A 15986-nucleotide genomic window follows, 5' to 3' on the forward strand; every position below is an offset into this window, starting at 1 on the left:
GGCTTTGTGACTAAGGGTGAGGTGAGTAGGAAAGAAGTACCTGGTGTATGCCGTTTGCACTGGTTTAGAGTCCCAAGGTTTCCCTGCTCCTGGCTATTAGTTGTGAGAACACAAGTTTGTAAGCACAAAGATTCATCACTCCCCATTGCAGCTCCATGCAGACATTATCATAGCACTCATGGGTCATGTACAGGGAGGTGGTCTGTTCCAGACGTCTAAGCCCTTTGAAAAGGTATCACATGACTTTGTAAGGGAAGTGTGGGAAAGAAGAGATTCCAGCAGCTGCCATCTCAGTGTCATGATGACTTGAGGTATGCATGGAGCTGCACAGGAGAGCTGCGAGTCTGTCAGTGGGGGGGGGTGAGTTTTTTTTTTTGTGCTTGGGATGATGCGGGAAACAGACATGTGCCAACAATTTAACCTTATGATCCTTTTGCCTTTTTTAGGAAATCGCTACTAAATAATGAAAGATGAAAAAAAAAAAAATGTAACTGCAGCCCTGCATCAGTCATTGGTTTACCCATTGCATTCTCAGACCTGTAAAATACTGCTGACTAGGTACCACCACAGTGTATAATACATCATAACTTTGCTACTTGACTCCCCAGACAGTAACCCCAAAGAATATACCTTCTGGTGTCCCAAAGTTTCACTATATTATCAAGAGATCCAGACACAAGTTGCTGTTCATTAGTTGGTGACCATTTTACCGCAGTGATCCACCCTGTGTGTGACGTCAAAGAGAGCAAAACAAGAGAACCATCTGCAAAAGAAAACTATATAGATGAGTCACTGTCAATACTCTCTGCACCATGTCATTATGGACACACAACAAGTTTTATTTTTACAAAAGGTCTACACATCTTCATTTAAAACTAATCACATAGCTTATATTCTTTGCTTCTTACATCACGTGTTTGCGCTTCTTTTGTATAGATAAAGTATTGAAATAGAAAATCTGAAAACAGAGGTTAGCTGACCATTCAAAACAGTTTGGAAAACCTATTTTCTTCAAGCCCATTTACAGCTGGACTCTGGACTCCCCCACCCTTATCATACAACCGTTAAAGTAAAATTCCCAGTAACTATTTCCAAGAGTCTTCCAAGACAGCATATGAGAGATAGGCACCTCTTTCACCATTAAAGGGAAATGCATCACCAAGAATACACTTTAAAAAGTAGATGCTTCTGAAGTTTGGTCAATAATAAGAACTAAAGCATAAGGGCAGGAACCTGCTGTCCTGGAAGACTAACGGAAGTTAAGTTACAGACAAGTATAAGGCTGGGTTCACACTTGTCTGGTCCATTTGTTCAGCAGTTCAGATGCATTTTTTTATGCAGTTCTGATGGCAATTTGCAAGGCTCAGGACCATATTTTTGTCACCACTCCAACTTCAGTGTTGGCCAATATATAGTAGGGTGTCAGAGCTTCAATGAAAATCCATGGAGTTCAAAAAACACATCCAATTTGCATATATGTGAACCAAGCAGAAGGCGCATACTGACCGTATGATGACCTATTCTATGACATCGGATTTTCACAGTGCATGCCTTTTTATAGGTGGATACATGGATATGTAGATGGACGAACACTTGGTATTTCCACTGGATAGTGAAGTGCTACAGAGCTCGCCCTGGCAACTTCAAGTTAACATTTGCATACAGTATAGCACATATGTTGGAAAGAAGGCTCCAGGATAAATACGGGGTGTTTACGCAAAAAGTCAGTATGTGCAGACATCTTGAAACATAAAATGATTGCATTAGGTCACTTTGATTTAAATTTCATAGTGACAAGTAGACTGCACAAAGAAAAATTGGAACATTTATTGTGCAAACTACAATTCAGATAATATTCTTATTCTCTGGAAGACCCCCCCCCCCCCCCAAAAAAAAAAAAAAAACACCCCCACACACAGCAAAAAAGTCCAAAGAGTATTGTAGTAAACATAACGTCTCAAAGGGTCTTTGTCTCTCTGGTATTCAAATTTCCACCATCTCCTATGGTAAAGAGCCTACCTTATGCCTATTGTGCATAGTCAAGAATGTATTTTGCGCTTTTGTACTATTTTCATTGTATTGAAGTGTACTCTGTGCTGCAACATTTCTTTTGTATGTGTTTTTTTTTTTTTATTTATATCAGAAAAAAAAAAGCTAACAGAAAAGAGCCTCCCTTAGGTAACGCACACACGTGAGAAGTCTCCATGACTGTACGTGCAAATGCAGCCTGTCTAGGATTGCCCAGTCATCTAGATGTCAAACCATCAAGGTTTTGTGATTTGCAAAAAACTCCTACCAAGAGCCAGCCAACTGTTCAGGACTCTTGAGGAATCCAGAGGCAGAGTGCTGTGATGTTTTCAAAAAGCCATGTACAGCACCCTGCTGGCTCCTCCCACCAGCCAGGTTTAAAAGGATAAGTTCACATTTCATCAGAGGCGTAACTAGAACCTTCAGGGCCCCGATGCAAGAAACAATGAAGGGCCCCCCAGACCCCTGGTCGGGGCCCTTCCCTTCAAGCCCGGGGCTCTTCCCACTAATCCTGGGGCTCTTTACTCTCATTGCATGGCCTTTTATTATGGTCCCGCATCAGGATCCTTTCACAAGTTCTGCAGTGGGCCCCCTTCCTGCAATCTTGGGGCCTCCCCATAGTGGTGAAATGCCAGGGCCCGGTCGCAAGTGTGACCTTTGAGATCCTAGAGGTTCACCCACTGTTTTGCTACCGGGCCCCCTGGAGCATGGGGCCCGGTAGCGATTGCAACCCCTGCAACCCCTGTAGTTACGCCCCTGCATTTCATAACATGTTACACCCTCAATATGGGTGGAACATTAAACATGACCGCCCCCCGCCACCCCCCCCCCCTGCACCTCACCGATTCCCGCTGTGACAGCTAGCGGCCACATCACTCATTGACAGGGCTCTGTGCATGTAAAACGACAAGGTCCGGCAGCCTTTGCGGCTGTGGGCTTGTAGTTTTCAATGAACTACCATGGCGCTGTGGAGTGCCGTGGTAGTTCATTCATGCTTCCTGTCAGATTGTATCTGCTTACCGATATGGGATGTATGGTCAAGCAGATATACTGCCAGATCTGCTGGAGGCCTGCATAGCACCAGCGATCTGCTAATGCAATGCTTTACAGGGCAATAAATGCACTTTTACCTGCAATAAAATGTGCATTTATAATTTTTTTTCCAAAAAGTGAACTTATCCTTTTAATGATATGATCTTCCATTGTGTCATGGCTGCTTACCTTTAGTCCGTGGATCCCAAAGTCGCACATGTCTGTCAGTACTTCCAGATGCAAGGCGTCTGCACAGTGGCGAGTAAGAGATGCAGTTAAATACCTTATTTCCTGTCTGGAAGATATATTACAAATGGTATTTTAAATTGTACTTTCCTGTACCAAACTTCTAAGCAGAAATTAAAATAAAGCCATAAAAAACACACACACGCACGTGCGCGCGCGTGCGCGCACACACACACTTCTTGGGAACAAGTGTTAACAATATTATTGTGCAATTCATACATTTTCATTATACTAGGCTGGAGTTTTGCTTTAAAAGCTTACAATAATCATTTGAGGTTCCGCCTACATTTGCCAGGACAAACTTTTTAATTTTAAGTCTTTTCATTCTATCAAACACAGCCCAAATACTTGTTCCACGATTCCACAATTTAAGAAACAATGACAAAAATGTATATACTGTCTCTATACTGTTAAAATTAAAGCAGCTTCCTGTTTGTTTTTACCAGCGTAGATTTGGCCTCTCCAGCTTCAACATCCCAAACCTTGATCGTGTGATCCCATGACGCAGTGCAGATCTCATCAGTATCAGACCATAACACAGAGGAAACAGCTTCATTGTGACCAGAAAGGGTGACTATGGGAGTCTAAAAGAAATGTGCCCAGATCAGTGCCAAAATATGCAAATTGTTCCATAAATACAGAAATGTCAATTCTCTTAGAAAATGTATTTTATTATTATGCCTACATTTTTTTTCCTACTCTTTGAGGCACAAAACAAAAGATAATAAACCCATACAGAAGACTTTATAGTATTCAATACATAATATTCCCTGAATAGAAGTATTGTGTCCTTATGTAGTTTTTAAGGATTATAACCAGCATTTATGAATATCTGCCATCTTCTATAAACCTACTCTTGTTAGGCCAGGCTGTTCAGTTTTTTGCTTCTTTCTTGGACGGTTTGGGTTGTCCTCTACTTCATCTTCTTCATCTGTGGGCACTGTAAAAATAAAAAAAAAGAAATATCAAAGAAATCATTATGTAGAGTGCTTACAAACCCCAAGATCAAAATTAAAAAACTTTGCCAGTCAACAATTCTATAAAATAAAAATACATATTTACACATACACACACACACACACACACACCAATATATATATTTATCACACACACACACACACACACACACACACAGTTGGGCAAAAAAGTATTTAGTCAGCCACAAATTGTGCAAGTTCTCCTACTTAAAAGAGGAGAGAGAGGCCTGTAATTTTCATCATATGTACACTTTAACTATGAGAGACAGAAGGGGGGGGGAAGAATCCAGGAAATCACATTGTAGGATTTCTAAGGAATTAATTGGTAAATTCCTCCGTAAAATAAGTATTTGGTCACCTACAAACAAGCAAGATTTCTGGCTCTCACAGACCTGTAACTTCTTTAAGAGGCTCCTCTGTCCTCCACTCGTTACCTGCATTAATGTAACCTGTTTGAACTTGTTATCAGTATAAAAGACACCTGTCCACAACCTTAAACAGTCACACTTCAAACTCCACTATGGCCAAGACAAAAGAACTGTCGAAGGGGACACCAGAAATAAAATTGTAGACCTGCACCAGGCTGGGAAGACTGAATCTGCAATAGGCAAGCAGCTTGGTGTGAAGAAATCAACTGTGGGAGCAATTATTAGAAAATGGAAGACATACAAGACCACTGATAATCTCCCTTGATCTGGGGCTCCACACAAGATCTCACCCCGTGGGAGTCAAAATGATCACAAGAACGGTGAGCAAAAATCCCAGAACCACACTGGGGGGCCTAGTGAATGACCTGCAGAGAGCTGGGACCAAAGTAACAAAGGCTACCATCAGTAACACACTACGCCGCCAGGGACTCAAATCCTGCAATGCCAGACGTGTCCCCCTGCTTAAAGCAGTAGTATACTCCGCCATTAAAATTTTACCTACAGGTAGGCCTATAATAAGGCTTACCTGTAGGTAAAATGAATATCTCCTAAACCTGCACGGTTCGCCATGCATGCAGCCACTGACACCAGCGGCGCATGTGCTCTGAAGGTCCAGCGGTTTTGCTCTCCAGTTACTGGGACACTCCAAACCACCACAGTCAATGACCAGCTATGCAGCAGAGCCACGCTGAAAGACTTACTTGAGAGCCGTGGAGGGACCGGTGGGACGAAGAACAAGGCCACCCTGATCAGTGAGCTAGCCGAGATGGATCAGAGGGGTGGTGATGCAGGACCCCGGTCAGTTAAAGACTTGTTCCAGCAACGAGTTCGAGAGCGGTTGGCATTATATGGTGCTAACCCATCAGAGACCGCCATACAGAATGCCATTAGAGACATACAGCTGCAGGATGAGCGACAAGAGAAAGAACTAGAGCGACAAGAGAAAGAACTAGAATGACAAGAGGGGGGAACGAGAGCGGCAACATGAGCAGAGGATGGCAGAAATACGGCAATTGGAGAAAACGCCTAAAGATGCAGCGTCCCCATATGAGGAGGAGTTTCGCTGGAGGTTGAAGCAACACTTGGTCCAACAGGATGGGTCTGTATCAGAGGAAGCCATACTGGACTGGAGAGATTTCACTCGAAAGGAAATGTGGTATGAGGCCTTAGAGCAGGGGTGGGGAACCTTTTTTCTGCCAAGGGCCATTTGGGTATTCATAAAACCATTCGGGGGCCGTACGAAATTATCACCTTAAAAATGAGCCTGTTATATTTGGTCAAACATTTAATTAACTCACCCCTAATGTGATGGCTGCAACTGCTTCTCTTTGGTGAGGTGTGTGATGTTAGCTGGTATTGATGATGTTGCTACTCGCAACGGTTTCCAGGTTTGCATTGGTAAGTCTGGAGCGCAGATGACTTTTTTTGTGGTGGTAAGTTTTGAAAAGAACTGCTGGCAGGTACTGCTGGTGGGTACAGCTGGTGGGTACAGCTGGCGGGTACAGCTGGCGGGTACAGCTGGTGGGTACAGCTGGTGGGTACAGCTGGCTGGTACTGCTGGCTGGTACTGCTGACTAAGGCTGGTACTGTGCTGTAGGTACTGCTGGCTGGTACTGCTGTGGGTACTGCTGGCTCAGGCTGGTACTGATGGCTGGTACTGTGCTGTGGGTACTGCTGGCTGGTACTGCTGTCTCAGGCGGGTACTGCTGGCTCAGGCTGGTACTGCTGGCTCAGGCTGGTACTGCTGGCATGTACTGCTGGCTGGTATTGCTGTGGGTACTGCTGGCTGGTACTGTGATGTAGGTACTGCTGGCTGGTACTGTGATGTAGGTACTGCTGGCTGGTACTGTGATGTAGGTACTGCTGGCTGGTACTGTTGTTGGTACAGCTGGCTCTGGCTGGTACTACTGGCTCTGGCTAGTACTGCTGGTTCTGCTGTGGGTACGGCTGGTTCTGGCTGGTACTGCTGGCTCTGGCTGGTAGTGCTGGTTCTGGCTGGTACTGCTGTGTGTGCTGCTGGCGGGAAATGCTGGCTAGGAGATGTGTAGCAGCGCCACGCTGGAGAAAGAGGTGATGTTTCCTGTATTGGTCACGGGCGGAGTGCATTTGATATCACTCCGCCTGTGACACACTCAGACTGTCATAACGGAGCAGGAACTATACAGGAAGCATCGGCTCCATTCTGACAGATCAGCTGAGAGACACAGACTCAGCTGCATGGGGGGCCAGACCAGATGACTTTGGGGGCCGCATACGGCCCCCGAACCATAGGTTCCCCACCCCTGCCTTAGAGGATGTGCAGTGGAGGCGGAGAGAGAACCTTCCCAGCAAAGAACAGCGATTCCAGGTATACGTTGCCCTGCAGTTACCTTTCCTAGGAGAGCAACGCCTGGATGAGTGGGTGACGGAGCTGTGGAACCTGATTTGGAAGGAGATGTGGCTGGATGAAGCTTACCGGGCACTAAAGTGGTATGCCACCAGCTACGACCACTGGATGGCTGACGACAATATGCCGGAAGGTGAGGACTATAGTGGCCCGGGCTTGCAGTGGAAGGCCTTGGAGGAGAGGGACTTTGGATGTCCTGCAGAGTTTCGGCGCTGGGAAATCCAGGACACCAGGGAAGCCCTACTGTGTCTCTCCAAAGCGGATGACTTGGGGTCAGACCTGATTTATCTGGTCGGAATGGAGTGGAAACTGGAGGAGGACTACCAACGCCTGCTCTGCTCCCTTCCACCCCAATCTACAGTGCAAGCAGAGCCGGAGTCCTGGGTGACAGATCCAGACCCACAACCCTTTAGTTGGAGAGACAGTACAGACTGGTGATACTTGGAAGACCCACCGATGGCAGGTGGAGATGGGACCGAGGTCTCTCTACCGGCCCTACAGGGAGGCTGGGCAGCCGGCCTAGGTCCCCAGCTACAGCAGGAGTTACAGGGAGCCGAAGGTGTCGTCTTTCCTTCCAAGCAGCAGTGTACCTTACAGGGAGGAGAAGACAACTAATCCTTCTCCCCAACCACAGGGAGACAACAGCCCTGACCCCAATGGTACAGATGGGACCGCGGTCTCTGCACCAGACCTACAGGGATGCTGGACGGCCAGTCCAGATCCCCAACCTGCCCCGCAAGAATACAAGGAGGAGGAGGTAGGCGATCCCTCCTCTCTACAGCAGACCCCCAACCAGGTCCTGGGGGTATTATTCGCCAACCCCAACCCAGCAGAAGAGCTGGCGACAGGGCAGAGTGTTACCGACCTCTGCCCAGCACCCGAAAAAGCTACTATCTCCACCTGTACACCCCAGGGATGCTGGGCAGTCGGCCCAGATCCCCAAAAGCATGAGTCCCCTGTCCTCTCTCCAGCAGCTGAAAGGAATCCTGGGAGAAAGGCCAGTTCATGCTTCTTCCCTACGGCGGGGATGTTCTACAAGGGTGGCAGAGGTTGGTTGGGTGAGTGATGTTCTGTCCCGGACAATTTGTTTGGGGTACTTTGTGGGTGCAGACATTGGACGACTGGAACTATGGACTAACTTCGAAGTAAACCCGGTTAGGTTCTCCTTCTGTGTTAGTCTCTGGCCGAAAGGGGAGAAATGTGACGGGAGTCACTTTGGGCATGGGGGTTGTGGACCCCAAATTCCTTTAGAGAGGTCGGGGGGCACCATGCCCAGCCTTATGGGGTTCTCTTATGTTTAAGTCACCTTGCATCTGTTATGGATGCAGGGTGACCAGGAGGGTGATGAACACTCAAAATATGGTTTGGACTACTACAAATGGGACAGTCATATTCAGGAATAATGTCTCCCTTGTAATATGAAGATTTTTATTCCCTGTACAGTATGAGGTCTCTGACCAGGAAGTACAACTCCTAATATGGTCATTCCAGGAAGTTCAATGTGGAGACGGACTGTCTAACAATGTTGCTTTTGTCTGAGGTGGCTTTCCATTCACCTATTGTCGGGTGTGCTAATGAACTCACCTGCTGTCTGCTAAGGGATGTATTGACACTCAGAGTAATGTGTATTGGGGAATCGTCAGGGAACCATTGTTCTGTGTCTGGCTATTGTGTACATTGATTGCCCCTGGGGCTTCTGTCTCATTACACATAACAGTCCTTCTACTCAAGTTATCTGACCAATCCCTGCTGACTCATTTTCAAGTCCTCATTTGCATGGCGAAAGGAGGACCTGAAGGGGAACTACAGGTACTTTGTAATTGACCAATAGGAGGGCGGTTAATGGGGGCAGGATGTTCCAAATTCTGTATAAAAGTGTGCTATTTTCTTCTAATAAATGGTCTTCCTGTTTGAACTTGCATACAGCCTGCTTGGTGTTTGTTCTAATGGATTCCGGACAGCACATAGCTGTAGTTCGGATGCCGGAGCCTTGGTTGACCGAACCATCAGACGTTGCGATCCGCAAGCTGACTGACTAGAAACAGAGGAGTGTCGGGAGGGCGGAAGCGAGCGAGCAAGGGTCTCGTCACATCCCCCAATAAAGATTTAACCCCCTGATCACCCCCAGTTAGCCCCTTCATTGCCCTGGCACAGTGTCACTATTCTAGTGTACAGATCTTTTTTCTGATCACTGTATTAGTGTCACAGGTGATGTCAGTTAGCGTTCGTTAGCATCAATTCAAGACAGGGTCAGATTGCCCACCACATATATAGTAATCAATTTTAACCCTTTGATTGCCAGTGACACACACTAAACACCTCCATTACTAGTATGGTGCCTGAACGGAACCATATCTTTGATCAGATCTATACTAGTGTCCCCAATAGTATAGTATTGTATAGTGTTTCCAAAAGGCAGTGTTAGCAGGATCAGCCCCGACACCTTCCAGCACCTGCGTTTAGCCCCTCCGCCCAGGCCCCAAGAAGTGCAGTATCAGCAGAATACTGTCACTTCCGATACACAGCACACAAAACAGCAGCATTAGGCCCCTTTCACACATGGGAGTCATCCGCCGATCCCCCGCTGAACAGGCGGATGGCAGCTCTGTCTCTGCACTGTGTGTGGAGACGGAACTGTCAGGTCCCTACTGTTCTCTATGGGGGAATCGGATGAGAATGGACCGCCCGTCCGTTCTCATCCGATCCGCTGGACGGATGGAAAATAGGTTTCCATCCGTCCAGATTTGACGGACCGGATCGGTTTGGATGTCAGCGGACATCCGATGCCCCATAGAGATGCATGGGGCATCTGTTCAGATCCATTTAAAAAATTGACAGGCGGATCTGAATGGTTCGCTAGTGTGAAAGGGGCCTTAGAGTCAGACCTGATCTCTGCTAGCACTAGCAGTTACATTTTTTGGTAGCAGTTTAAACAGTACTTGACAACCAGATGCTTTTTTACCCGTGAGTCACACTAGGTACCTATAAATTTGTTGGCCAAAATGTCCAGAGGTACACTAGTGAAGAGGCCTACACGATGCGGAGCATGACAGATGAGAGCGATGGGGAATCCTCACCTGTCAGAATCAGGCTCAGTATTCAAACCTATAGACAGCAGCGGCACCCTGACAGATAGCTCAGACGATGGGAGTAGTGGTCTCTGCTAAGGTGAGGCATACCCGACCCCATTCTTCTGTTGCTGAGGTGCAAAAATCACAGGGTTCTCCTATGCAGCAGAGTGTCGGTACTAGTGCAGCTCAACCTTCTAGTGAACTGGCAAGTACCAGCGGCCTAGTACATCCTGCTCAGTCAAACCAGCACTGCAGTAACACATGGTGACGTGGTGAGTCCCACACGTGCAGTTCAAGCTGGTGCGGTGGCTAGCACAAGTAGCGTCCCGCAGCCACCACGAATTCAAAAGAGAGGCCCGTAGAGCCCATAGTGTCCTTCCTGATGCGCTTGCAAATCCTGATTGGGAGCCCACCATTTCTGCAGCGCTTATACACCCCCCCCCCCCATTCATTAGCCAACCCGGAATTCAGGTGGAAACAGCAGCTTTTACTCCCCTTGGGTTTATCAAGGAAGATCTGTACAGATGTATTGTGGACCAAAGCAATGAATATGCCGATCAACTTATCCCTGAAAATCCAAATTTGATCCTTGCCAGAGAATTTGCATGGAAACGTTATCACTTTTTCCAAATTTAAAACCTTTCTGGGCCTATCCCTCATCATGGGCATTACTAAAAATAGTGAGTTGCGGTCATTAGTCCACTGACCCATTTCATCATATGCCTGTGATCTCTGCTGCCATGGCAAGGACTAGATACAAGCAACTTTTGTGGTTCATTGATTTCAATGACAATGAACTGTCATCCTCAGGGTGACCCTTAACATGACCGGCTCAACAAAATTCGGCCCCTCGTAAATCGCTTCAACCAAAAGTTTGCAGCCTTGCATATATGCCCCAACAAGCTGTCTGCGTTGAGGAGTCCCTGATTAAATTTTCTGACCACCTTGTTTTCAAACAGTTTCTCCCCAGCAAGAATGCCAGATATGGGGGTCAAGATGTATAAGCTCTGTGACAGGGCAACAGACTACCCTTGATAGTACTAAAGGCCAGTTTCTGCTCAACAGTTTCTGTTCCTTTGTGGAAGGAACCAGAGCAGACTTTTCAGAATTCAGCCAAACTCCCTCAAGCTCATATGGTGATTTCAAGGTTTAACTCCAGAACAGTAGAAGACTCCGCTCGAAGGAGGATCCCCCAAGTAGCCCAGTACCGCAATCCCCCTTTGGCATAGCAATGCTGGCACGGGGGCCAACACTTTCATGAAGACCCTAGGAGCAGAGACAAGTCCAAAGGGTAACGCCACAAACCGATAATGCTCCTCTCCCATGGCAAAGCAAAGGAAGCGCTGAAGACCGACACATATTGGAATGTGAAGGTAAGCGTCCTTGATGTCGATGGAGGCAAGAAAATCCCCAATGCAGGGAAGCCACCACCGTGCGAACGGACTCCATTCTGCACAAGGCAGTGCAGCACCCTGAGGTCCAGAATTGGACGCACCTTGCCTTCCTTCCTGGGGACCGTAAACAGGTTGGAGTAAAACCCCTGTAAACGTTCCGAAAACGGAACCATCACCCGGAAAGTAAAAGGTCATGCACTGCCCCAAAAAGAGCATGTAAGCAGACCTGGGACAGTAGCAAGTCTAAAGGATGAACCTTACTGGAGGGTAAGAATGAAACTCGATCTTGTAGCCAGACCGAATTACCTCATGGACCCACTTGTTCTTGAACCAGGAGAGTCCACAGATCCGGGAACCAGCGAAGACGCCCCCCCACCCACGATACAGGTGAGGGCGCACCTTCATGCTGAAGGGGCAGTGTCCGCAGGTCTGGAGAAGCCCTCACCTGACTTGCCAGACCAAAGCTTGCTTTGCTTAGGGCTCAGATCCCTTGTCAGTCGACCCAGAGGGACGAAACAACTCCCCCTCCCCCCCAAAAAAAATTGCCAGCATAGTGCCCTGCCCCCACCCCAGGAGGTGGACCAGACCACCCACACAGCCCCAGCATAAATAGAAGAGGGGAGGGGCCCACTCCACCCCAAAACCCTGCAGGGGGGAGGGGGGACAGCTACTCACCATACCAGGAACCAGGTGGGCACCGCTCCAGACAGAACCCCTCACCATAAAAATGGGGGGCCTGTCGGCCAGGAGAAGCGCTGCAACTCGGGCCGAGACCGGGTCATATGCGACCTCGCGAGAAGTTCAACTCACAGGCCAGCCCCTGGCCAGTGGGGCTATGTCGCAGCCAACTGAGGTTTGGTCACGGAGCTGAGGTTTGCGCGTGCTTGCTAACCAGACTTGGATGACCACTGGATTTAGATTATCCAGTCCGTTGCCCAGTCAGCAGTTTATTGTAGATCTCACAGGAAAAGAACCAGGAGGAAAAAAAAAAAATCTATTCAACTAAGAAAAAATTGCCAGGACCACAGATCCCAGCAAGCAACCAGGTCCTTACTCCTGACTAAGGGAAAAAAGCAGGTGCGCTAAACTAATATGCTCTCATCAAACAAATGACTTAAACAAAACAAAATGTATAGTATCAAGCAAGGGTCTGTCACACAAAGGTAACATAAACCTTATATGAAAATCACATATAGGCAGCCATTCACTGTGATTTTCATATAAGGTTTATGTTACCTTTGTGTGACAGACCCTTGCTTGATACTATACATTTTGTTTTGTTTAAGTCATTTGTTTGATGAGAGCATATTAGTTTAGCGCACCTGCTTTTTTCACTTCATCACTGTTCCCCATTTTGGATCTAAGGTTGCAGCTTCACTAATTTTTATCCAGCGAACTTTATTTATCTTACTCCTGACTAGGCAGAAAAAAAAAAAAAAAACTGAGTACATATAGCAGAGAGAGGGAGCATACACTCGGGACTGCCCATAGGCGTAACCAGACTTTTTTCTGTCTAGTGTCCTACTCCTGTGGGGGGCAGTATAACCCAATGGTTAAGAAGATCAGGAGCTGTGCTTGTCAATGAACGAAAAAGAGAAAAAAAATGAATTTTTGTAAAATCTTACCGTAAAATTCCTTTCTCTGAGTCCTCTGACAGTCGCCGCCCACTCATACAGTCTTCACCAATGGGTATCTTATCCATATGAGCAAGCTAGGCATAAGACTTGTTAGAAACAAAGCAATTTACATAGACACACCTGTAGGGGGCTGTCCCTCTGGTCAAATACCCCCCTGCTATCAGCCTTCCCAACTTAGTTTGGTAGCAAGCAGTTAAAGTCCAAAAGAACCCCACAAGGGGCGCGGGGGCGGCGACTGTCAGAGGACTCAGAGAAAGGAATTTTACGGTAAGATTTTACAAAAATTCGGTCTACTCTTATGTCCTCTGACAGTCGCCGCCTACTCATACATTCTTCACCAATGGGATGTCCCAAAGCAGTGTAGACATGAGGGGTGGCAAGCGCAACTGTCACAAAGGCAACGCAGCACTCAGGTCAGAGAAAGGAACCTTATCTAAACAGAAAAGGTAAAAACTCTGGGTAGCAAAAAGCTCAACTGGAGCAACAACCCAGGAAGCAAATGAACAAAGGGGAATACAACCCCACACAGGGACAGGCAACGCCATGTCCCCATCAAGGCACTGCCGCACACAGAACTTTGCGGCCAAAGGAGGCATCTGTTGATGCCAAAACATCAAGTTTGTAGAATTTGAAAAAGGTGTGCACAGACGACCAAGTCACTGCCTTGCACACCTGGGCCACCGAAGCCTGATGTCGGAAAGCCCAGGACGCACTCACCGCCCTGGTAGAGTGCACCTTGACAGGGAAGGGCGGAACCCGTTCCCTAATGGAATAGGCCTGTACAATCGTCTGTCTGATCCATTTTGAAATGGTTGCCGCAGACGCAGCCATACCCTTCCGAGGACCCTCGGGAAGGACGAAGTAAGAATCCGACTTCATGAAGGATTCAGTAGACGACAGGTACACCCTGTTCGCCCAGACTACATCCAAGGAATGCAAGGCAAACTCCTTAGGATTCGCACACAGCGAAGGCAAGACAATATCCTCGTTAAGGTGAAAATCTGAAACCACCTTAGGAAGGAAAGACTGGTTAGGTCGCAAGACCACCTTATCCCTATGAACCACCAGGTAAGGGGAGCGACAGGACCAGGCCGCCAACTCCGACACTCTGCGGGCAGATGTGATCGCCACCAGAAAGGCAACCTTCTGACATCAATCTCTCGGATGTTTTCAAAGGGAGGACGTTGCAAAAACGGACAGGACCAAATTCAGGTCCCAAGGAGGTAAAGGCGCTCTCCTAGGAGGAGCCAAATGATGCACCCCCTGAATAAAGGTGCATATCAAAGTGTTTGACGCCAAGGGGCACTGGAAAAGGATTGCTAGATCCGACAACTGACCCTTAATCGTAGTCAGCGCAAGACGCTGGTCCACACCCAATTGCAGGAAGGCCAACACCCTCGCCACCGAGAAGGAGCGAGGATGGATGCCCCTGGAGTCACACCAGGCAAAATAAGCCTTCCAGGTACGGTAATAGATCTTACCGGACGAGGCCTTCCTAGCCTTGAGTAGGGTAGGAATGACCGCCGACGAGAGACCCCTGTCTCTCAGGACCTGGCTCTCAACAGCCACGCCGTTAAAGCCAGCGACTGTAAAGCAAGATGGAAGATCGGCCCCTAAGACAGTAGATCCTCTCTCAACGGTAGCCGCCATGGAGGCTCGACGACCAGTTGTATGATATCCGCGTACCAAGACCAGCGCGGCCAGTCTGGGGCCACCAGAATCACCAACTTCGGTTCCAAGACCAACCTGCGAAGGAACCTGGACAACAACTGAATTGGGGGGAAAGCGTAAATCAGGCGATACTGATGCCAAGGCACCACCAGCGCATCCGAGGCGTCTGCCAGAGGATCGCGCGTTCTTGCCACGAACCTTCCCACCTTGTTGTTTAGTCGAGATGCGAACAGATCCACATCCGGGGATCCCCATCGCGCACACAGCATCTGAAACACCTCCGGGTGTAGGGACCACTCCCCTGGTCCAGGGTCTGGCGACTCTAGTCAGCCTGCCAATTCTCCACACCTGGAATGTGAACTGCCGAAATCGCCGGGACCAGCGTCTCAGCCCAAGACAGAACTTCGGTCACTTCCAGGGCCGCCCGGGCACTCCTGGTGCCCCCTTGGTGATTGATGTAAGCCACCGCAGTGGCATTGTCCGTCTGCACCCGCACAGGGTGGCCCCTAAGCTGATCCGACCAACGGAGCAAGCACAGTTTGATCGCTCGCAGGTCCAAGACATTTATCGGCAGGGAGGATTCCTCCTCCGACCAAGTGCCCTGGGCAGACAGAATGACCAGAACGCTACCCAGGCCCAACAGGCTGGCGTCCGTGGTGATGACCGTCCACAACAACGGGAGGAAGGATTTTCCCTCCGTTAGAGCCGGAGACTGGAGCCACCACAGAAGATCCTCTCTGACTTGGTGGCTCAAAGAGATCCTCCTTTCCAAGGAATGAGGATGCCTGTCTCATCTGGCCAGGATCTCCGCTTGAAGAGATCGTGTGTGGAACTGTGCAAATGGTATTGCCTTGAAGGCCGATACCAGCAACCCAAGGGACCGCATGCAGGTCCAGAGCGATGAGGATTCGTTGTCCCTGAGGGACCTGACCTCGTCCTGTAGAGTCCGGAGTTTGTCCTTCGGCAGAAAGACTTTTGCCTGGGCAGAGTCCAGGACCATCCCCAAGTAAGGGAGGCGAACAGAAGGGGACAAGGTCGACTTCTGAACGTGGAAGGTCCATCCAAACTCCTGGAGCGTCTGAACGGTAGTCGACAGATCCCGTAACAGACTCGGGC

General features: G+C 48.3%; 1 protein-coding gene across 1 annotated transcript in view; it reads right to left on the bottom strand.

Moving 5' to 3' along the window:
* Positions 1–15986, bottom strand: part of WDR12 (WD repeat domain 12) — a 33896-nt gene that overhangs the window by 3614 nt on the left and 14296 nt on the right. Inside the window, exons 8-11 of the mRNA XM_082260764.1 lie at positions 4161–4246; positions 3750–3890; positions 3250–3355; positions 631–763 (exon numbers count right to left, since the gene is read on the bottom strand). Coding sequence (XP_082116890.1) covers positions 631–763; positions 3250–3355; positions 3750–3890; positions 4161–4246 — 466 coding nt within the window. The remainder of the gene's footprint in view (positions 1–630; positions 764–3249; positions 3356–3749; positions 3891–4160; positions 4247–15986) is intronic.

The sequence above is a fragment of the Pelophylax lessonae genome (assembly GCF_965119305.1).
Source record: "Pelophylax lessonae genome assembly, chromosome: 6".
Lineage (NCBI taxonomy): Eukaryota > Metazoa > Chordata > Amphibia > Anura > Ranidae > Pelophylax > Pelophylax lessonae.